Genomic DNA, 23,380 nt, shown 5'->3' with positions numbered 1-23,380 from the left:
AATTGGTGCCAATTAGTTCAATTTTCATATAGGCTGTACAGCAGAGAATGCTTTTTGTCATGTGATTCTCTTTCATCTGTGACCTCAAGTCTTCTGATATCTACCACTTAGGTTACCACAACGACGTCATGCCAGAGTGAAAACATGGACAAGACACGTGGATATCTTTCAAAAGGATTTTATTTTTGTTCCTATTAATGAAACGTGAGTACTCTAGCAACCTGATTGTGTTAATTTATGCAGGATATCATAAATATTGGTCTTGCGAATTATTCAAGTGCTACGGTTTGATGTCCTTTCCCCTTGAAGTATGTTCAGTTATATTTCATCCGTTTCCAGGTTTTATATTAACCACTCTCCTAAGAGGACCACAGATAAAACAGAATATTTGTCTGATGGTTGATGTTGCTGGGGATGTATCCATGGATCAAAAGAATAATAAAATGTAGAAACCAGTACTGAATTATCACCAGTAATCTCTCTCATAAGATTAGAACCTTATGTACAGTGCGAATGCTGAATTATAACAATAACAACAACTTGAATTGATGCAGCACCTTTAATGTAGTATAACATCCCACAACACTTTATGACCCAAAGGCAACATTAGGACAGATGACAAAAAAGCTTGATCATACAATTTTAAGATGGGCCTTGTTGAGAAAGTCAGAGATTTTAGGAAAGGAAACTCAGTGCTTTGCTCCCCATCTGTGAATGAGAGAAGTAGGGGAAAAAAACTGATTCCTCAACAAAAATGCTCAATGTCCCTCCAGAACAATGATCTAATCAAAATGTGTCAGAGTGCAATGACTGCAAGCTCCTGTTGTGTTCCTGGTAAGACATTTACATGTCGCAAATCCAGCATTATAAAGGAAACAAGTTGGGCCATTACTTTGTTTATGGTTCAGAAGAATTTATGATGAACAACGTTTTTATAAAATTCAGTTCAAAAGCAAGTTTTTCTGTTTAGTTCAAATGACCACAATGTTGAGTTTAGAAACTAGTTTTCTTTTCCTCCTAGAAGTAGGAAATCTCTCAACATTAATTTATAGTCCAACAGGTTTATTTGGAAGTACAAGCTTTCCTCATCCCTGATAACTATCTAGTAAATTTCCTATGCAGTAACTTGACAAATACAAAAGACTCTCTGGGCACTAGAGCAGAGAAGCTTTCAGGTAGCTAGTGGGGCAGGATCACAGGACACAGAATTTACAGTAAAAGTTCAAAGTGTCATACAATTTCGTATGGCACTTTGAACTTTCAATATAAATTGTGTGTCCTGTGATCCTGCCCCACTAGCTATCTGGTGAAGGAGCAGCGCTCCGAAAGCTTGTACTTCCAGATAAATCTGTTGGACTATAACCTGATGTTCTATGATTTTTTAAGTTTGTCAAGCCCAATCCAACACCAGTACCTCCACATCACTCCGAGAGGTAGTTCTTGGAATAAACTACCTTGGCAGAAGAGTTTAATTTGAGAAATTTCTAGGCCAAGTGGGTTTGGTTATGAATCTTCACATGAGGCTCTCAGATTTGTGAAAAAGCTTAAGTTGACGGATTTGGAAAAAAACCCATTGAATTCTCTTAAAGTCCGCAGCAAGAAAACTGTCAAGTCAGTTAAGTGATGGGGAGGTTATGGCCTTAGTGGTATTATCACCAGACAATTAATCCACCAACCCAGGTAATGTCTGGGGACATTAAATAAATGGCATTCAATAAATAGCTGGAATTGGGAGTCTACTGATGATTGTGAAACCATTGTTGATTGTCAGAAAAACCCATCTGGTTTACTGATGTCCTTTAGGAAAGGGAATGCTGTCCTTATCTGGTCAGGCCTGCATGTGACTTCAGACTCACAACAATGTAATTGACACTTAACTGCCCTCCGGGCAATAAAATGCTGGTCTAGTCAATGATGCCCATGTAGGAGAAAGTGAGGACTGCAGATGCTGGAGTACCAGAGTTGAAAAATGTGGTGCTGGAAAAGCACAGCAGCCCAGGCAGCATCCGAGGAGCAGGAGAATCGACATTCCTGAAGAAGGGCTTATGCCCGAAACGTCGATTCTCCTGCTCCTCGGATGCTGCCTGGCCTGCTGTGTTTTTCCAGCACCACATTTTTCACCAATGATGCCCATGTCCCATGAATGAATTTTAAGAAAGTAAAAATCTAAAGAGTTCAGATAAGGGGGTGATCTCTCTTTCTGGACTTGAGACTACATAATGAATAATGTTGGGGACAAATTGAACCTTATGTTTTGCTAAGTGTTTTGAGCTAATTCTAGTAAAATTTTAAAATTCTTTTGTTTAATAAACTTTCATTCTGTTGTTAAAGACAATCTCCAATCTAATGTGACTGTTACTTTCCATAAAATTCCTACAGTGTGGAAGCAGGCTATTTGGCCCATCAAGTCCACAATGGCCCTCCAAAGAGCTTCCCCCTCAGACCCACCCATGATCCCCTAGCCTGCAAATTCCTAGAAACTTTGGGCAATTTAGCATGGTTAATTCACCTAACCTGCACACCTTTGGACTGTGGGAGGAATCTGAAGCATCTGGCGGAAACCCACGCAGACATGAGATTATGCAAACTCCACACACACAGTCACCCAAGGGTGGGATTGAACCTGCCTCCCTGGCACTGAGGCTGCACTGCTAACCACTGAGTAACTGTGTCGCTATTATGTCTTGGTGACTAACTGCTACATTAACCAACTAAACAAATAAAATAAACATATGTTCTGTCAAGCCAGATTTTATCCTAGGTTCTGACTTACCTAGTAGTATCATCAATTTAGATCATAAGAAACTGGGGTATCCATGAACACTTCTAAATGGCTGTTATTAATGCCTGATCCATAACAAAGTTTAACTGATCAATCAAGTATTGCAGACATTATAACTTGGTCTAATCCTGCCCTCAGCCAAAATCTGCATGTGATGTTTCAACTGAATAGCAACTGGGAGTTGGGATCCTTATTTGTTCTCTCAGCACCCTTCATGATTTTGAACATTTGCATCAAATCTTGCCTCGCTCCCTCTGTTTTACTTCAACGATAATCCTCCCCATTTTCCTGCTTCCTCCACATAACTGAAGTTCCTCGTCCTTGATAACTATCTAGTAAATTTCCTATCAGTAACTTGACAAATACAGAAGATTCTATGGGCACTAAAGCAGAGGAAACTGTGAAGCAACCCAATTAAGGTGCGAGGAGGTTTTGAGAGAGTGACTGTGTTTTTTGGATCGTGATTCAAGGATGAAAGGCGAAATGAGGGAAGACTTGAAGCATGGAACGGTTAAGGCAAGAAGTGCCCAAGCTAAAGACCGTTGCATCCATGTGTTGAGACCAGTGATTTCTACTATAGCCACATGTGCTCAAATTTATAGAAATCTAGAATAGGACCCTAATTTTTACTGTCCGTTACTTAATAATTTACTGAGTCATCTGAAAACAGACCAGTTTATGAAAATATAACTTAGAAGTTTTCTAAGCTTTCATTGTGGCATAATTAACCTAACCTAGAAAACGGAGTTAAGTGCCTAAGTTCTTTAGGAATGAATCAAGATATTAATGTAAAATCCTTTTTCTTTGTTTTAGGGCTCATTGGTTTTTGGCTGTGATTTGTTTTCCTGGCCTTTGCACTGAATCAAATTCTAAGTCACAGGAAAATGAAGGAATGCAAATCAACAACTCCGTACTAGAGGAAAGCAACAGTAACTGGCCATCATTGCCAGGGGAGACTGATGGTTTAGCAGACAACTTGACTGCAGCAAATGTGCTGAGAAAATCCCCTGACACCACAGACAAAATCCCTGAACTTAGTGCTGGCAATATCTGTGAGTGTGTGGAATTTGATAAACTACATACAAGAAGATGTCTGTTAGCAACTAATAAATTCCTGAGTAATGTTAATCAACTGGATACTGAATCAGAAGATGACCAAAACTCAAACCAGAAGGCACAAAATGTTGCGGAAGGTAAACAGCTAGGTAGTTGTTAACATTTATTCTTGATCTACTCGAGAAGTTTTCCTTTTGGATCTTTTGTACAAAAGAACCTGAAATTGTCAAGATTTAAGTAAACTTTACAAGTTGCCATTTGAGATCGGTACCCCTGCCAAATTGTCATTTCAGAATTTGTTTCACTGATTTCATAATTAATGACAACTTTACACTCCTTGGTTCTCACTTCTTTGGATTTTAATTAGTTGGTTCTGATATTGCTACACATTATTTTCAATAATATATGCAGAAATATGAGTTTTCATCCATTATTGACACTTAATTTTGTCATTTTGATTCACCACTTTCAGTAAATATTTTAAGTTTTTCTGGGGGGGGAGGCAGAAATGTGCTTTCTAGTGTGGATTTCCCCACTGTGGGTTTTCCACTTTCTCATCATTTTACACCCTTGGAAATCATTTGGGTAACATTCAATTGGTATCAAATGTGAAGGTGTTTTGATTATATTGCAAGTTTATTTCAGAGATTTCATTGAAAATTATGGTTCCTTTAATCTGAAACATAGTTTAGAAATGAAGGGGCTGTGAAATGTCATAAGTTTTCGAGCTGGATTATGGTTTTGTACTATGTGAACGCTCTGGGTACTTTACAAATAAAAGGTACATCAGTTCATGTTTTCTGCACACAGCATTTGTCTAACAATGATACCAGCACTGTTGGTCTGCTAAAAACTACTAATTGTAAAATCAATTCTCTTACATAGTCATTGCAGGTTTTGCTTATTCAGGTCCACTATCTCCAGATTTACCTCCTTACCTTCTTTCAACTTCTCTTCCAACCTCACTGTTCTGTCTGAAAGTGCTGTACCTTCTGTGGAAAGCTTCACACTCCAAAACAACAATTTCATTTTGTTTCTCCACCAATATTGTCACAGAATGTGCTACGTTGCTTTTGTTTCAAAATTTGTTATGAAACAGTAAAATTGTAAATTCAGGCAATAGATTCAAAGTTGCAGTTTTAAACTTAAGAAATGCTTGGAGCTGATGGGTTCACTGTGACCCAAAGTTATCAGTTAAGCCTATTTATGTGCCATGATATTCAGCTATCTGCTTGGTGTATGTCATGTGTATCTGATGGAGTATGAGGCATTTAAGTCAACCACATAGAACACCCCTGCCTTAGAGGATTGAGCAAATATTTATTTTAAATTCCAGCATCTGATTCCAAGAAATAACTCTTGAATTTGTTCTTGATGTTTATAAGGCGGGTGTGAATGAAACTGAAAACTGTCGTGACTTAAACAACCAGCTGACTGACCCAGGACAGGACACTGCGGTTGGGATAATTGAAGTTGCTAATTTGAAGTCAGATGTTCCTTGATTTTGGAGGATAATTGCAAGGGTGACTGGGGTGTGGTTGGTGATCAGGTTGTCCCAAGATTGACCATTGAAGTTGAAGGACATTCTGCTATTAATTTTGATTTTCAGCACATTCTGAACCATGTTAACATCAGTTTCATAATTTTCAGAGCTACAGGTTTAATGGAGCTGTTGATGTTTAGAATTTTCAGTTTAACACTGATTACAATGTATGTTGATTTTCTAAACAGATGCTTTAAGGCAAATCCAAGTCAGTTATGCTGATGATGATGATTCCTTTGACTTTTTGCCAGATCAGGAGTATAGTCAGGTGAGACCAGAACCCTGTATAGCAATTTTATTGTGTAATTATTTTAAGGGTAACAGGATAGTCTTCTTATGGCCTCATACATGTATGACTCATTAATAATTGCACTTGTAGGTGTTTCAGAATAACAGCATCATTTGTTGACACTTCAAAGAGAAAAGCTATTTGCATTTTTGAAATTGTCATGCTGACTGCATAGCAGTCAATGTGTGCAATGCATTACAATCCCACACCCAGTTTCAATGACTGTTGAATTTAACCCATGATATCTTCAGTTATACAAGGAGCTCTAGTTTTGAATGCCCATTCTATGTGAGGACAGTAGTATGTCTCTGGTTACTCTGTAATTTTTGCATACTTTTAAAGTTAGCCTTCACATTATTTGGTAGCTTATAGTATACACTAAGTAGAATAAAAGTTTCTATGTTACTTAATTTTAATCAAATAGATTATCTCATTATTCCCTTAATAACATTAGTCCTTTTTGACCAATATTGCAAATTCTCATTTTTTTCTTCCTTATCAATCCTATGTAACTTGTAACCAGATGTTCTCATTCTACACTTTCTTTGAGACAGGGCCTCTATTATTATTGATATGTCATGTTCCATGTCGATGATCTGCATCTCCAGCTCACTACTCTTATTTATCTTATGCACTTGCATTTCAAACCCATATCTTAGACTGCTTCGTATTTGCCCCAATCTTATGCAGTTTTTAGCACATTGGTCTTAACTGCACACTTGCAATATTACAGTATTTAGTTCCCTGTTCATTGTGTCTCTATATATGTAATGCTCAAGCTTTAATCTCACCAAAAGTGAAACCTCAAATCTTGTAGAATGTCTGTGTATAGAATGATGTTTGTAAATATCATTTGTCTTTCCTATGTCTTCCAGCCTGTTACTGTTATTTCATAAGTTACTGTTAAGTTACCAACTCTTTTAATCCTCCAGTAGTTTGTATTTGGTTTTAACAGCAGAAGGGATTGATTGTTTGTATTTATATTCAATTTAATATTTAAATACAAAATTATATTAAACCAAAAATATAAAACAAAGAACTGTGGATGCTGAAGATCTAAAACAAAAATAGAAATTTCTGGGAAAAGCTCAGGCCTGGCAGCATTTGTGGAGAGAAAGTAGAATTAACATTTCAAGTCCAGTGACCCTGCTTCAGAACCGTTTTGAATGCAAATAAGCCAAGGGTGTCCTCTGTAGGAGCTCCATGTCCCTGCCCTTTCGCTGTGGACTTGCAAATTTTTCTCTTTCGGTATTTATCAAATTTCCTTTTGAAAGTAACAATTAAATCTGCCTCCACCATTCGTGTAGGTAGTGGTTTTGAGGTTTTAACCACTCACTGTGTAAAAGCGTATATTCTCAATCTTACAGTAAAGCCTAATGTGTGAAAAGCAGCATAAAATCTCACGTCACCTTAATGACTAGATAGCATAGAGAGTTGAAACTGCATTTTACATGCACTGTGATGTTGACATTGAAAACAAAATATTATATCTCTCGACAGTTAATAGCTCCTGTGCAAAAAATACATGGATTAGTTGGTGCAATGATTATGCATTTGTCTGTTTTATTTTGTCCTCCATGAGATGATTATGAGATATAAAAATGTCATTCTAAATATCATACTTGAATTGTTCTCACAACTTGAATCAAGGGGAGGTGGGATAGAATTGATGATTATGAACTCATTAATATGACTTGCTTCATACTTTTCACAAACCTTGCTGGTCAGGATCAGTCCTTTGTATTGACTATAAAAATTTGTCCTATTATTAAGGAGGATAGCAATGAAGGTGGGAGCATGACAGAGGAGAGCTCATCAGAAAGTGTACCATGGGGCCAGCAACCTTCAAAACAGTGAGTACATGAGTGTTGTGAAGAAGGCAGGTCCATATTTGAGTTTCGTTGCAAACTTGTTTTTCACAGTTGTATAATTTCTTAAAATTGCCTTTATTACAGTGGAGTTTTCTCCTCATCTGGCTTTGGAATCTTGGACTTTTCAATACCCAAACCTGCTAAGTGTGATATTCGTTTTTTGATTTTCCTTTACATGGGTACATCTGCTTGAGCTATTCAAACAAGGTTTCATTGCACTAAATTTTCCCTGTTACTATTCCTATCATCTTGTGAAACTGTTACATTTTCCATTTTGTTCTGCTATTTTCCCCAGTAGTCAATGTGGAGTTGTTACTTTAAAATATATCTCTAGTTGTTGTTGCTGTGCAAAGCTCAGACCATGCTGATACCTGCTGTGGTTACACTTGTGAGCAAGTACTCACCACAGCCATATTAATTAATGAAGGCTTCCCAAAAAAAATTAAGTTGATTCATCACACTCTACTGTCACCAGACTGTGACATTGTGATCTGTTGGCCTAAATATCAAATATCATGCTTTATAAATGACAACCACTTCTATACGGTGCCAGTGGGATATACCTGATCAGAGCAATTCAAACACTAGTTCCTGGAAGGAATGCATTGGTTTGGGAGGTGACAGTACATTCACGGATTTTGAAGAAGAAAAGGAAGTTTGCAAATGGGTCGGTAGTTTGTAAGATACAAGTGATCTAGAGCTGGCTGCCAGATCTGGTGATGAATAGCTAAAACCGTTGTCTGCCATGTCGACTTGAGTCTGTATCCCTTGGTCTTAATTGTTTTATGTTTGTTTATTGGATGAGGGCATTGCCATCTAGATCATCATTTATTACCTATCCCTAATTGCCCAGAGATCAGTTAAGAGTCAATCGCTTGCTGTTGGTCTGAAGTCAGGTGTAGGTCAGATCAAGTAAGGATTCCTTCCCTAAAGGACATTAGAAAACCAGATGGGTTTTTCCGACAATCAGTATTGGATTTATGGTCATCACTAGATTGAATTCTAAATTTCTTTTATTGAATTCGAATGGAAGTGAGGATGAGATCTGTACTAGTTGAACAACCAGTGTTTGAAAGAACAGTGGAAGTAGACATCAAAGATAAAGGTGTGGATAAATAGATAAGTAACCACAGAAATGTCATGAGTAAAAGCCACAGCTTGAATTTTGAAAATGAAGTTGTAAATGAATCTAGAAGAAAATGAAGAGTGAAGAGCTGGGTGGAGAGCAATTCAAGAAAGTGATCAGAGATAAATTTATATGTGATTGAGCAGATATTAAAGAAGGGGAAATTATGCAAGGAATTTCAGGAAAAGTACTAGAAATCTGGAGCTGAAAACATAAAATTGTAACATGCGGTGGACATCCAACCCCACAAGACGATAGATAAGTAAACCTTCTGTTTCGATTTCCAAGGATAGGCTGGCCACCAATATCCACAATAAACCAACTGACTGCCACAGTTACCATGACTATATATTCCCATACCCTACCTCTTGGAAAGATTCTATTCCATTCTCTCAGTTCCTCCATTTCCATCACACCTGTACTGATGAAATAAAATCAACAAGGGAGCCTTCAACATGTCCACCATCTTCCTCAACCAAGGATTCCACAGCATCATAATTGACAGGGCTGCTAGCCCAGTCCAACCCATTTGCTGCACTTCAGCCTTCACCCCCTCTCTTCCCTCCCATAACAGGGATAGATTCCCCCTTGTCCTCACCTACCATACCACCAACATCCACATCCAGAGGATTATTAGCCGCCATTTCCACTACCTCCAGCGGGACGCCATCACCAGCCACACATTCCTTTCCTCTCCCTTGTCAGCCTCCCACAAGGATCGTTCTCTCTGGGACACTGTGATCCATTCCTCCTTCACTCCCAACACATAGATATACACAGACCCCCCACCCCCACTCACACCCCACACCCACGGCATCCTCCCATGCAACTGCAGAAGGTGTGGCAACTGCCCATTTACTTTCTTCCTCCTTCATATGCAAGGGCCCAAACATACCTTCCAGGTGAAGCAGTGCTTTACATGCAATTCACTTAATCTGGTCTACTGCATTCAGTGCTCACAATGTGGTCTCCAGTACACTGAGGAAACAAAGCATAGGCTGGGTGACCAATTTAGCAGAACAGCTATGTTCTGTCCATAGAAAATACCCTGAGTTTCCAGTTGCCTGCCATTTCAACATAGCACTTTGTTGTCTGGCCAGTATCTTTGTCTCAAGCTTGCTGCAGTGCTCCAGCGAAGCTGGAAGAACAGCACCTCACTTTCCGCTTGGGAACTCTGCGGCCTTCTGGACTCAATACCAAGTTCAACAATTTTAGGGTTTGAGGCACCTTCTCGCATGTCCTTACCTCAATTCCCACACACCAGGCCTTGTTATCACATGGTCTGCTATTACAAACTACCCGGTGTCAGCCACTAGTAATCCCTATTAACAACCATTCATTCTCCTAGGCTGACTGATATCCACTCCTTTGTCATATCATTTACTCCTTTCCCCCTCCCATACCTAACTTCTGCAAAAAAAAAAACAACTTTATCCTAGCTATCATCACCTGAAACTGGATCCGAAACATTATTTCTGATTTCTCTCCTCAGATGCTGTCAGACCTATTGAGATTTTCCAGCAATTTCTGGTTTTTATTTCAATCTTGTACTCCCTTCAATCAGCTGACATCTGACAGCTTGAATGTCAGCAGGTTCTAAGTCTGGTTAGCAATGAGAGTTTGCTCTCTTCTGAAATTGAGAAAATCCATAATTATTTCAGCACATTTCAAAGAGCTCAGGGGAAAGAATAGCTACCTTGCAGTTTGCATTAATCTTGATTGTGACCAGCACAGGAGTTTATGAACAGACCTGAGTAAGCTAGGGTGATTTGTTTTGCTGCCAGAGCAGATGTGTTCAGCAAAGTGTTCACCCAACTGCATGTGTCCTCAGGAATAGCAAGCCAAATCAGTCTGCCTCTTTATCATTAATTTCACTGTGCTGTGAAACCAACACCTTCAATGACCCTCCGAACTGTTCAATTATTCCTAACCACACTTTATGAATAACTGATTTTGGGCATCAAGTTTACAACTAAAACGAGTATTATTCATAGTGAATTGCTAATTTAACTTTAGCAGAACACAGAAAAACAACAAAGTTATCTAATGTCTTTAAGATCAAAAGCCCAATCTTTTTTGATCATAACTTACACTTTCTCACAAGATGGGGTTAAAGGATATTTTAAAAAAGAAAATAAAGGAATTGTAGTTTGTCAGTTCAACAAACAGTTTCTAATGATTAATGGTTGTGGTTCTGTTCGCCGAGCTGGAAATTTTTGTTGCAAACGTTTCGTCCCCTGTCTAGGTGACATCCTCAGTGCTTGGGAGCCTCCTGTGAAGCGCTTCTGTGGTGTTTCCTCCGGCATTTATAGTGGCCTGTCCCTGCCGCTTCCGGTTGTCAGTTTCAGCTGTCTGCTGTAGTGGCCGGTATATTGGGTCCAGGTCGATGTGTTTGTTGATGGAGTTTGTGGATGAGTGCCATGCTTCTAGGAATTCCCTGGCTGTTCTTTGTTTGGCTTGCCCTATAATGGTAGTGTTGTCCCAGTCAAATTCATGTTGCTTGTCGTCTGCGTGTGTGGCTACTAGGGATAGCTGGTCGTGTCATTTCGTGGCGTTCGTGGATGCGGATTGTTAGCTGTCTTCCTGTTTGTCCTATATAGTGTTTGTAGAACTGTATATCTATCTTGAATTCCAAAGTCACTGTGAATGCAAACGGTTTCAGATTTCTAGAAATATATACTTATTTATTACGGACTGGAATTCTTTTCTCAGAACCTTCAACAATTTGAAAACTGAGAGAATCTAGAGAGAGAACAAAACCAAGCAGCACTGTCTGCAGACGTTTTCAAAAATCACACTGCCTCCTCTCAAAGCCCAGTGAGAGCTTGTTCTCTTTCGACTGACAAATTCAATATCCACTAGCTGCCAACCCTAAACATAGCAACAGATCTGTGTTGTTTCGTCCATGTTGTCCTTGGATCAGAAATTGAGTTGCATGATCTTTCCAGAGCAATTTCGAACAGGCAATATTTACCTTTGTTCTTGTCTCCTTTAAAACAGTTGTTCAAAGTTCAATTTTTATCTTCAGCCTCCAATATAAAGGAGGATGTACATTTGAATACTGAATGCAATATGTATAATTGGAAAAACTCTGTTTCATGTGGAAAATTCATTTGGGAGTGTTAAATTTATAGCATGGAAAGAGTGAGTGCAGAGGAACCCTCAATTATTCGAAGGACACTGGCAGGAAGTATTTCATTTGGTTAATCGAGTTCTGGATAATCGAATGCCGGATAACACAGTTTAGCCGAGCATCGGGACCTTGTGATCTTGCCGGATAATCGATATTTGGATAATTGCGTTTCCTCTGTATTGTACCAAGAAGGGTAATTAGATGTTTGGTTGATGAAAGATAAACAATTGTATCTGATGTGAAGCAACCAGACAGCAGGGTATACTTGACCTGGTTTTGAACAATGCAATAGTATTAGTTACTGACCACCTAGTGAAAGCACCCATGGGTAGCACCAGTTGAAGGGAGAGAAGTGTGGGTTTATAACTATTTTTTTGAACTTAAACAAGGGCAGACATGAGTACATGAAAGCAGAGCCAGTCAAAGTGCACTGAAAATTTGAGTTAAGGGATAGGACATTAGAGGTGTACTGGCAAACATTTAATGGGAAAGATAAAAGTGAGAGAAAGTTAGCCAAAAATACAAAAACAAATAGGAAAAGTTTATTTGGACTTTTTAAAAAACGTGTTAATAAAGTAAGTGATCCTTTTGGAAATGAGTTTAGGGAATTAATAATAGAGGATAAATTAATGGCATGTAAATTCAACAGAAATATTGTGGCTGTCTTCAGTAAAGGATACAAGTAACATCTCAGAAATGGCAGTAAATCAGGAATTGAAACTGGGGTTTGAGGGGAGGGAATGGGAAGGCAGGGATTCTCAGGAAAATTACAATCGCCAGGGAAGTAGTACTGAGTAAATTGTTGGAACTGAGAGTTGACAAGTCCCCACATTCTGACGGATTTCATCCTAGGGCCTTAAAATAATTAGCTAGTGAGTGAGTGGATGCATTGGTAATTTTCTAAAACTACTTATAATATGATACAGCACAGAAACAGACCCTTCAGTCCAACCAGTCCTTGTCGACTATAATCACAAAGTAAACTAGTCCCACTTGTCTGCACTTGGCTCATTACCTCCAAACATTTTATATCCATGTACTTATCCAAATGTCTTTTAAATGTTGTAACTGTGCCCACATTCCCCACCACTTCTGGAAGTTCATTCCACACGCAAACTATGTTTTAAAAAAAATGCTCCTCATGTCTTTTTTTAAATTTAGATTTGGGGAAAATTCTTTTTCTTTGTATTTCTTAGATTTCCTGAAAGCATTTGATATTCAAAGATTAATGCAGGAAATAAAAGGTAATGATGTAGATGGTAATGTATGAGCATGAATAGAAGATTGGGTGGCCAACAGGAAGCAGAGAGTAAGAATAACTGCATCTTTTTTGTGCTGGCAGGATGTCATAGGTGATGTGCCACAGTGGTGGATGATGGTGTCTTAATTCATAACGTGCGATAATTGGATGAAGGGACTGGTGGTATAGTAGCTAGATTTGCTAATTGAAGAAAAGATAGGTAGGAAACTGAGTTATGGAGTGGACGTAAGAAGTCTACAAGTGGATATAGATAAGCTGGGAGTGGGAAACGATATGGCAACTGCAGTGCAATGTGGGAAAGTTTTAAAATTGTTCATTTGGCATATTATCTAAATTGGTGAGACGTCACAGAGCTCAGAGTTGCAGTGTGATCTGGGTGTCCTAGCACATGAATTGTAAAATTCTAATTTGCAGGTACAGCAAGTAATCAGGAAAGCTAATAGAATGTTATGTTCTATTGCAAGGGCAATTGAATACTAGAGTTGGGAGATTATACTTCAACTAATCAAAGTTAAAAACCACACAACACCAGGTTATAGTCCAAAAGGTTTAATTGGAAGCACACTAGCTTTCGGCGTGACACTCCTTCATCAGGTGTTAGTGGAGGGCTCAATTCTAACACACAGAATTTATAGCAAAAATTTACAGTGTGATGTAACTGAGAATTTATAGCAAACATTTAGTGTTAGGATTGAGCCCTCCACTACCACCTGATGAAGGAGCGTCGCTCCGAAAGCTAGTGTGCTTCCAATTAAACCTGTTGGACAATAACCTGGTGTTGTGATTTTTAACTTTGTACACCCCAGTCCAACACTGGCATCTCCAAATCATGTCAACTAATCAAGGCATTGATGAGACAGCATCTGGAATATTGTGTAGTATGCTGGTCATCATACTTGGGGAAGGATGTTAATGCATTGGAAGCAGTTCAGAGAAGGTTGGAATGATTGGATTACCTTATGAGAAAAGGCTAGATCGGTTAGGCCTGTATTCTCTGGAATTCTGAAGAGTCAGAGGTGACTTAATTAAAACACAGATCCTGAGGGGACTTGACCAGATGGATGTCGAAACAATAGTTCTTCTTCTGGGACAATGTAAAACTAGGGGTTATAGTTTAAAAATGAGTGTCCATTTAAGGCAGAGATGAAGAAACATTTTTATCAATGAGGATTGAGTGTCTTTGGAGTTTTCTTCCTCAAAAGGTAGTGGGTGCAGAATCTTTTAGTTTTTTAACGCAGAGGCAGATCTACTTCAGATTATCTGGGAACTGAAATCTTATTGAGAATATGCAGGAATGTAGAGTTGAGGTTTAAATTGAGTCAGCCATGATCTTATTGAAAGGGCCAAGTGGCTCAAAGGGCCAAGTGGCCTACTTTTGTTCCTTGATCGTACATTTGTAAGTTGTGTAACCAGTCGTCAAACAATCCAGAATGTGACATTGCAAATATAAGACCATAAAACATAGGACTGGAAGCAAGGCCATTCAGCCCATTGAGTTTACTTTGCCATTTAATCATGGCTGTTGGGCGTTTCAATTCCACTTACCCACACTCTTCCCCATAGCACTTAATTCCTAGTGAGATCAAGAATTTATCAATCTCTGCCTTGAAGACACCCAACTGTCCCGGCCTCCACTGCGCTCTGTGGCAATGAATCCCGCAGTCCCACCACTCTCTGGCTGAAGAAATGTCTCCTCATTTCCGTTCTAATTTGACCCCCTCTAATTTTAAGGCTCTGCCCACGTGTCCTGGTCTCCCTGCCTAATGGAAGCAACTTTCCAGCATCCACCTTTTCTAAGCCATGCATTACCTTGTAAGTTTTTATTAGATCTCCCCTCAACCTTCTAAACTCTAAAGAATACAATCCCAGGATCCTCAGCCGATCATCATATATTAGGCCTACAATTTCAGGGATCATCCGTGTGAATCTCCGCTGGACACGCTTCAGTGCCAGTATGTTCTTCTTGAAGTGTGGGGTGCAAAATTGGACACAGCATTCTAAATGGGGCCTAACTCGAGCGTAATAAAATCACATCCCTGCTTTTCCATTCTAACCCTCTTGAGATAAATGACAACATTAAATTTGCTTTCTTAATCACTGACTCAACCTGCCAATCAATCTTTAGAGAATCCTGGATAGCACTCCCTTTTGTACTTTGGCTTTATGAATTTTCTCACAGTTTAAAAAATAGTCCCTACCTGTATTCTTTTTTCCAAAGTGCAAGACCTCACATTTGCTCACATTGAATTTCATCAGCCATTTCCTGGACCACTCTCCTAAACTGTTGAAATCTTTTTGCAGTCTCCCCACCTCCTCATTACTACCTGCCTATCTGCCTAACTTTGTATCATCGGCGAACTTTGCCAGAATGCCCCAGTCCCTTCATCCAGATTATTAATAAAGTGAACAGCTGCGGCCCCACACTGAACCTTGCAGGACCCCACTTGTCACCAGCTACCATTCCGAAAAAGAACCTTTTATCCCAAATCTCTGCCTTCTGTCAGACAGCCAATCCCCAATCCATGCCAGTAGCTCACCTCGAACACTACGGGCCCTCACCTTACTCAGCAGCCTCCTGATCTAAGCTACTTGTTGCCTCTTCAAAGAATTCTAACAGGTTTGTCAGAAAGGACCTCACCTTATTAAATCCATGCTGACTTGTTCTAATCTGACCTTGCACTTCCAAGAATTTAGAAATTTCATCCTTAACGATGGATTCTAGAATTTTACCTGCAAGCGAGGTTAGGTTAATCGGCCTATAGTTTTCCATCTTTTGTCTTGATCCTTTCTTGAACAAGGGGGTTACAACAGCGATTTTCCAATCATCTGGACTTTCCCTGACTCCAGTGATTTTTGAAAGATCACATTTACTGCCTCTGTTATTTCTTCTTAGAACCTCTCTTAGAACTCTAGGATGTAGCCCATCGGAACCAGGCGATTTATCAATTTATCTTTTAGCTTTTCTAGCAATTGTCTTTTGTAATGGCTACCATACTCATCTCTGCCCCCTGTCTCTCCTGAATTGTTGGGATATTACTCCTGTTTTCCACTGTAAAGACAGACACAAAGTACTTATTAAGTTCTTCTGCTATTTCCTTATCTCTCAGCACTAACCTTCCAGCATCAATTTGGAGTGGCCCAATTTCTACTTTTGCCTCTCGTTTGTTTCTTGAAAGAAACTTTTACTATCATTTCTAATATTACTGGCTAGCTTACCTTCATATTTGATCCTCTCCTTCCTTATTTCTTTCTTTGTTATCCTCTGTTTTTGTAGTCTTCCCATTCTTCTGATTTTTCCAGTGCCACTTTATAGGCTCTCTATTTTTCTTTGATGCATTTCCTGATTTTCTTTGTCAGCCATGGCTGTCTAATCCATCCCTGGGTAATCTTTCTTTTCTTTGAGATTCTGCCATTGTTGCTCTACTGTCTTCCAGTTGATTTTCGTCAGTTCCTCTCACATGCACATGTAATTACCTTTATTTAACCGTAACACCATTACATCCAATTTTGCCTTCTCTCTTTCAAACTACAGACTGAAGTCTACCATATTATGATCGCTGCCTCCTAAAGTAAGGGAACACTTAAGATCTTTTATAAAGTCTGGCTCATTACATAGAACCAAGTCCAGAGTAGCCTCCTCCCTTGTGGGCTCCATCACAAGCTGTTCCAAAAAGCCATCCTGTAAGCATTCCATGAATTCCCTTTCTTTGGATCCACTGGCAACATTATTCACCCAGTCCACCTGCATATTGAAGTCCCCCATGATCACCATGACCTTGCCTTTCTGACATGCTGTGTCTATTTCCTGGTACATCTTGCATACCTGGTCCTGACCATGGCTGGGAGGTCTGTACATAACACCCTTTATTGTTTTGTTTTTTTTGCCTTTGTGTTTCCTCAACTCCATCCACACAGACTCCATATCATCTGACCCCATGTCATTCAGTGCCACGGATTTAATTTCATTCTTAACTACCGAGGCAACACCACCCCCTCTGTCCATCTCCCTGTCTTTTCGATAAGTTGTAAATCCTTGAATGTTTAACTGCCAGTCCTGAACCCCCTGCAACCACGTCTCTGTGATGCCTACCACATCATAATCAGGAAATATATATATTCAAATATATTCTTGCATATTTATCAGAGGATATGAAGTTTTTGCCAGACTCTCTCAACTCACTTTACACCGTAACAATGATATGGATTTTCAGATTTTATTTTTTTTTTATAGGCCTTGCATTCTCATCATGGATTCTTTACGTGGACCAAGTCGTACAAATGTGGTTAAGATCCTGCGAGAGTAAGGGCATTTCTGTAAAGTGTTGTTTTTTCAAAAATTTTAATAAGGATTATTCCCACTTAACTTTCTTTTGTTGGTATTTGAAACAGATACCTTGAAGTAGAGTGGGAAATGAGAAAAGGAAGCAAAAAGGCTTTCACCAAAGATGTGATAAAGGGCTCCAACCCTCGTGTTCCTCAGCAAGACAACTTCAGTGATTGTGGTATATACATCTTACAGTATGTCGAAAGTTTTTTTGAGGTAAGTATCAACTTTTATTGTGGGTTAGAACAGGAGGGGAATCTTTGTAAAAGAAGAAAGGCTTTGCATGTACATGTATCGGTCATAGTGACCAATCAGTTTCGTCTGTAAGGATTTGAGTCTATCCTATTCTGTTGCTATGATAGGAATGTGAGGTGCCAGCAACCAGCTTGGGGGATGAGTATTCAATCATGAGTGCAATCTTCTTGTTCTTATTCATTTGAGAATACTGACCTAGCATATGGTCTAACTCACGTAGCATATGAATTCGGAGCAGAAATATGCTATTCAGGCCTTCAAGTCTGTTCTGCCATTCAATTAGGTCATGGCTCGAAAGTCTACGTTCCCATGTATCTTCAATAACCTTTGATTCCCTTGCCTAACAAGAATTTATCGACCTCCACCTTAAAAATATTCAAAATTTCACAGTTCTCTCTGATGGAAAACCATCTGTCATAGCCTCCTTCAAAATTCTGCGATTCTATTTGACCCACGATGCCTGTTCCAGTTCCTGAAAGAGTTATCCAGCTCATCCCATTCTCCAGTTCTATCTCCATAGCCCTCAAAATTCATTACATTTCAAATATATTTCCATATCTTTTTTGAAACTGGGTGGAATCCATCTCCACCACTCTGTCAAGCAGTGCAATCCAAATCCTAACAATGTTGTGAGTAAACAAGTTTCTCCTTGTCTCACTCCTAGCTCTCTTTCTGCCAATCTTGAAATTGTTACTTCCCTAAAAGAGGACCTTTGATTTTTAAAAGTCCCCTTGAGTTATGGATTGTCCTTTACACAATTACTTTAAGACTATTCAGGATCATATGACACTAAAATCAAATCAAGCCTTACTCTTCAAAACTCCAGTGAAAACAACCATGTTCATTCATTTGTCAAAATCCAACCCCTTGTTCCTGACATCAATCTAGTAAGCCACCCTCTGAACTAAATCTAATGCATTTATGTCCTTCCTTAAAGAAGGAAGCGCAGACTAAACGTAGTATTGTCTATTGTCTATTCAACATGTGATCTCACCAGTGTTCTATATAAATGAACGTATCTTTGTGTTATTTGCAAATTTGGCTACCATGTCTTCAATCTCCTTATGTAAGTTATTAATAAAATTGTCAAAAGTTGAGGGCCCAGCATAGACTCTTGCAGGGCCCCTCACATGATCTCCTGCCAATCTGAAAAAGATTAATTTCCACACAGTTCGATTTCTGCAAATAGCCAATCATCTAGCCATGGTAATATGTTAGATCCTATACCATGAGCTGCTACTTTGCACAATAACTTTTTATGTGGAACCTTGACAAAAACCTTCTGGAAATTCAAGTACAGCATTTCTATAGCACATGTTACTCCTTCAGGTAAGTTGATTAAATATGATTTCCCTTTCATGAAGCCATGATGACTCTTGCCAATTATCTTGAGTAACTAGTCATAACGTCCTTAATCATCTATTCTAACACCTATGGCAGATGTCAAGCTAGCTGGTCTATAGTTTCTTCTTTTCTCCTTCTCTCCTTTATTGAACAGAGGGGTTATATTTTCAGATTTCTAGTCTAACAGAACCTTTCCAGAATCTAATGAATTGTGGAAAATTAATACCGATGTACCTGCTACCTCATTAACCATTAAAGCTCTAGAATGAGGTCAGTTGGGACCTAAAGACACACCAACCCACAACTCCATTAATTTGTTCAGTACTACTTGCCTTGTGATCATAATTTCACCAAGTTTCTCTTTTTCTTCAACCTCCTGATTTACAAATAATACTGGGTTTTTTTTGTATCCCTTGGAGTGAAGAGAGAAGCAAGATATTTATTTACCCCAGTCACCATTTCTTTATATACTATTAATTCACCACTCTCACCCTCTAGAGGACCAGCAGTTACTTTACTTACTCTTTACATCTTAGATATATGTAGAAAGTCTTACTGTCTGGTTTTAGATTTCGAGGTAGCCTTTTCTCAAGCTTTATTTGGCTTGACTAATCTTTTGTCATCCTTTGCCTTTTTCGGCCTGACCAGTCATCTGACCCACCAGTCACCTCTATGCAATTATATCCAAGTTGAGTGAGTGGCCAAATGAATGGCAGATAAGGTCTAATTTGGATAAATGTGAGGTAATTCACTTTGGTCATAAAAAAAAGGCGAATGATTATCTGAACTGCAGTAGATTGGGTAAGTGGAAGTTGTATCAAGACCTGGGTGTCCTTGTACACCAGTTGCTGAAAGTAAGCATGCAAATGGTGAAGAATGAAATAGTCTGTTGGCCTTCGTAGTGAGAGGATTTGAGTACAGGAGCAGAGATGTCTTGCTGCAATTGTACAGGGCCTTTGTGAGAGCACACCTGGAGTTTTGTATGCATTATTGGCCTCCTTACATGAAGAAGGTTGTTCTGACTATGGAGGGAGTACAACAAAGGTTTACCAGACTGATTCCTGGGACGACAGAACTGATGTATGAAAGGTGACTGGATCAGTTATGACGATGTTCACCTGGGGTCTTGAAGAAGGTAGGGAATTTCGTAGAATTCCAAAAAAATTCTAACTTGACTGATGGGGTAATTGAGGAAAGCATGTTCCAGATGTCCGGGGAATCGAGGAGCAGGGGTTACACTCTCAAGATATTTAGGCCTGAGATGAGGAGAAATTTCTTCACAGTGGTACGATTGTGGAATTCTCTGTCATGGAAAGTGATTGAGGCCAAATCATTGAATGTTTTCAAAAGGCATTAGGGCTACAATGCTTAAAGGGTACTGGGAGAAAGCAGGAACAGGTACTGAGTTGGGCGATTAATCATGATTATGCTGAATGTTGGGATGGTCTTCTCCAGCTTCTTTTTTCTACGTTTTTGAGAGGCAGAGCCAAAGTTGCCTAGACAGTAGATATAAAAGCACTGTGCAGCAGAAATATTTACTGTTCCCCCTCCAGGATGTTACGCTGTCGAGTTAATATCAGCTCAATGTCATTCCACAGAATCCAATTCCTAGTTTTGAACTGCCTATGAATTTGATGGAATGGTTTCCTCAGCAACAAGTTAAAAAGAAACGAGAAGAAATCCGCAATGTAATTCTCAAACTCTGTGAGACACAAAGCAAAGGAAAGAAAGGTCAGGAACTCAGAGCAACAGAGGCACCTTCATGAGCAATGCCTGGTCAACATAGACTCTGACGAAAGATGCCATTTTCAAATACTGGATGTTGTTGCACTAACGCAGAAATGACTTGGATTTGTTCAAGTGTTGGCTTCCATAGAAGGATGATTTTTTTTGTGTGCGTTTGATCTTATGGAACATTTTGATGCACACGTCTTCATTTTACAGACACCCAAATGAATGTTAATGTGCTGTTATAAATATAACAAACTGTACATATGTTCATAAACTGAATTTACTGCATTTGTGATCAGTTTCACTGTTTGGGTTAGTAAGCATTTTGGTATGTACTTTTGTTAAAGGTAGTTTGATAGCTACTTACAAGTATAATTAAAAGTTATTGTAGCATTAAATGGACCGGGCAAATTTATTATTTTTTTGCCGAGTTTCTCTATACATTTTCCCTGACCGCCCTGCTCGCATGAATGAATTCACTCCTTGCTTGAACATGGTTCCAAGGTGTCCTTAAGTACGTAGTCAAAGTTGCCTTTAAGCGTGGCCCTTGATATTATATTGGCAGCTTTGCTCACCTGTGGAGAATCCAATCCTGCTCTTAGCAGATGTCTGTCTGTGCATACTTCCAACATAGATTATTAAAGAACAAGAATCTGAGCTTATTTCTCATCTTTAACCCGAGGGTACCAAGGTTAATTTGTTTCCTAGCTTGCGATCAACTAACTTGAAAACTGGATAACTAATTTTGCTGAACTGCAGGCACAATGAATAAATTTGAGCCAGTTTTTTAAATGGGAATGCATGTTGTATGTCAGCAGCCATCTGTGAGAGCACTGAACATGGTTGTACATCGTGTTCTTTTAATTGCTGGACAATATCAACCAGGATGTTTTTGGGTTTTAGAATTGAGGCTCCTGTGTAAGTGAAGCCTATTTAAATAGGTACTTGATTGTACTTCACCTGGAACTAGGTGTTTTCCAGAATGGAATTGGAGAAGAGAAATTTGTTATACGAGGATTTCGATACATAAATAAAGCGAGCAAGTGCCTTCAAAAAATTCTTTTGGGTGATTAGTATACATTTATACATCTCTGCATGTAATGGTTATTTATTTGCAATCAAGTCAGATGATACTTTTTGTTTACCCAATTAAGTGTTGGGTGATGAAAGACTGACAAACCCCAAAGTAAAAGTCTCCATGAAATTGATTGTAATCAAACTAAGACTACCACTGAAATTAAGTCTGGTTGTCTTTAAAACCATTACTCATTTCCCCTTACCTCAGAAACTGTCTATTGTCAGTTTTTGCTGTTCAGTTGTATTAAAACTGTTTTCAGAGGTTTATTTAATCTAATCATATTTGGAACTTGACTGAATATGTTGCAGATTTATTTCTCCTTCGCAACAATACCTCAGCATATTTATGTACATCTGTATATCTGTAATTGCTATAAAAACAACTTTGTGCTGATTTTCTGTAACTCTGGTTTTAAACTGAAATCTGTGTATTAATTTATGGGACATGCCTAAGCTTTGATTATATTTCATTTTTTTTCTGCTGCTACAACCAGAGATGCCTCTCAAATACACTATTGGTTGCAAGTGAGGGAATAGTTTAAGCATTGAACTATTTGCACCATGATGGCAATCCTGTCAGATGCTACTTCACATATTTTGATGTTAGCAATCCTTTGGTTTAATCTTGTGAATTACCTTTTGAACTTCCTCCCTTTCTTAAAAAAAAGAGGTTGGAACAAAATTTAAAAGTCATTTCTACAATGGTAACCAAATGAATGCTATATGCAAGATGTGTTACATCATGGTTGGTTTCCATTTGGAAATGTTAATCTGCTAATTTTTGATGTCTGCAGTCATAAATTGTAGGCAGGGAGTTGTCCACCTTATTTCTACCCATCAACATTTGTTTGAAGTGTGCCTTGAGTCAAGTCATGTGTCATGCCCCATCATTTAATAGTCTGGTGACAGTCATGGTCCAGACTCTAATTTAAAGGATGATCACTCTGGGTAGCTAATTAGAGAGTTTGAGTCAACTGTTCCTGTTTACTGTAGCATGATTTGCCACCTGTGGGAGAGGAGGGAGGAAATTGGAGGACTCTATACCTTATTACATTAATCACTTAAGGCAAGCTGCAACATAATTACTTCATCCTGTGTAGTATTTACATGTTTTCCCTTCAGTAAAATTAGGTGACCAACTACAAGGGAGCAAATAATATTTTTCCTATTGTGGATTAAAATGTTTGTTAATAGTCCAGTGAGTGGCTTCTTTTTGTTCCAATAAGCTAATATTTCTGTCGATGCTTTTAGTTTTGTACTGCTTGCTAACTTTCCTTTTCCATTGCACATCTTTGAGACATGCCAGTTTCTTTCTGATGTAGAATGATTACTCCCAATTATTCTGGCAGTTAAGTTTGGCACTGATTTACCCAGTCAGGGATAGAATTTGAAATTGTGCCATCGGTATAGCAGGTATATAATTACTGAAACGTCTTTGAAAATCTCACCATTATCTGGTTTTAAGGATGGAACACAAATGATTGCATTTGAACCAAATATTCTATTGCTTCTAGATTCCTTGCTGGTTTTCCTTTAATTCTGGTAGTATTTGCCCTTTTAACTAAACAACAAACTTGTGTAGGCACAC

At 38.8% G+C, this 23,380-nt stretch overlaps 1 protein-coding gene across 6 annotated transcripts in view; it reads left to right on the top strand.

The window, feature by feature from the left end:
• senp6a (SUMO specific peptidase 6a) overlaps positions 1 to 22,985 on the top strand; it is a 167,423-nt gene extending 144,438 nt beyond the window's left edge. For 5 of the 6 annotated variants that reach the window (XM_043696247.1, XM_043696244.1, XM_043696248.1 and 2 more), the window contains 7 exons: positions 112 to 204; positions 3,596 to 3,987; positions 5,570 to 5,649; positions 7,444 to 7,523; positions 17,293 to 17,361; positions 17,451 to 17,601; positions 20,583 to 22,985. In XM_043696247.1, the coding sequence (XP_043552182.1) occupies positions 112 to 204; positions 3,596 to 3,987; positions 5,570 to 5,649; positions 7,444 to 7,523; positions 17,293 to 17,361; positions 17,451 to 17,601; positions 20,583 to 20,750 (1,033 nt within the window). In that variant the 3' untranslated portion in view covers positions 20,751 to 22,985. The remainder of the gene's footprint in view (positions 1 to 111; positions 205 to 3,595; positions 3,988 to 5,569; positions 5,650 to 7,443; positions 7,524 to 17,292; positions 17,362 to 17,450; positions 17,602 to 20,582) is intronic. The other variant, XM_043696246.1, reaches the window with a different exon arrangement.
• The last annotated feature ends 395 nt before the right edge of the window (positions 22,986 to 23,380 follow it).

Source organism: Chiloscyllium plagiosum, chromosome 9 (genome assembly GCF_004010195.1).
Source record: "Chiloscyllium plagiosum isolate BGI_BamShark_2017 chromosome 9, ASM401019v2, whole genome shotgun sequence".
Lineage (NCBI taxonomy): Eukaryota > Metazoa > Chordata > Chondrichthyes > Orectolobiformes > Hemiscylliidae > Chiloscyllium > Chiloscyllium plagiosum.
Note: the sequence above shows the minus strand (reverse complement) of the source record. Positions and strands in the feature narration are given on the sequence as shown.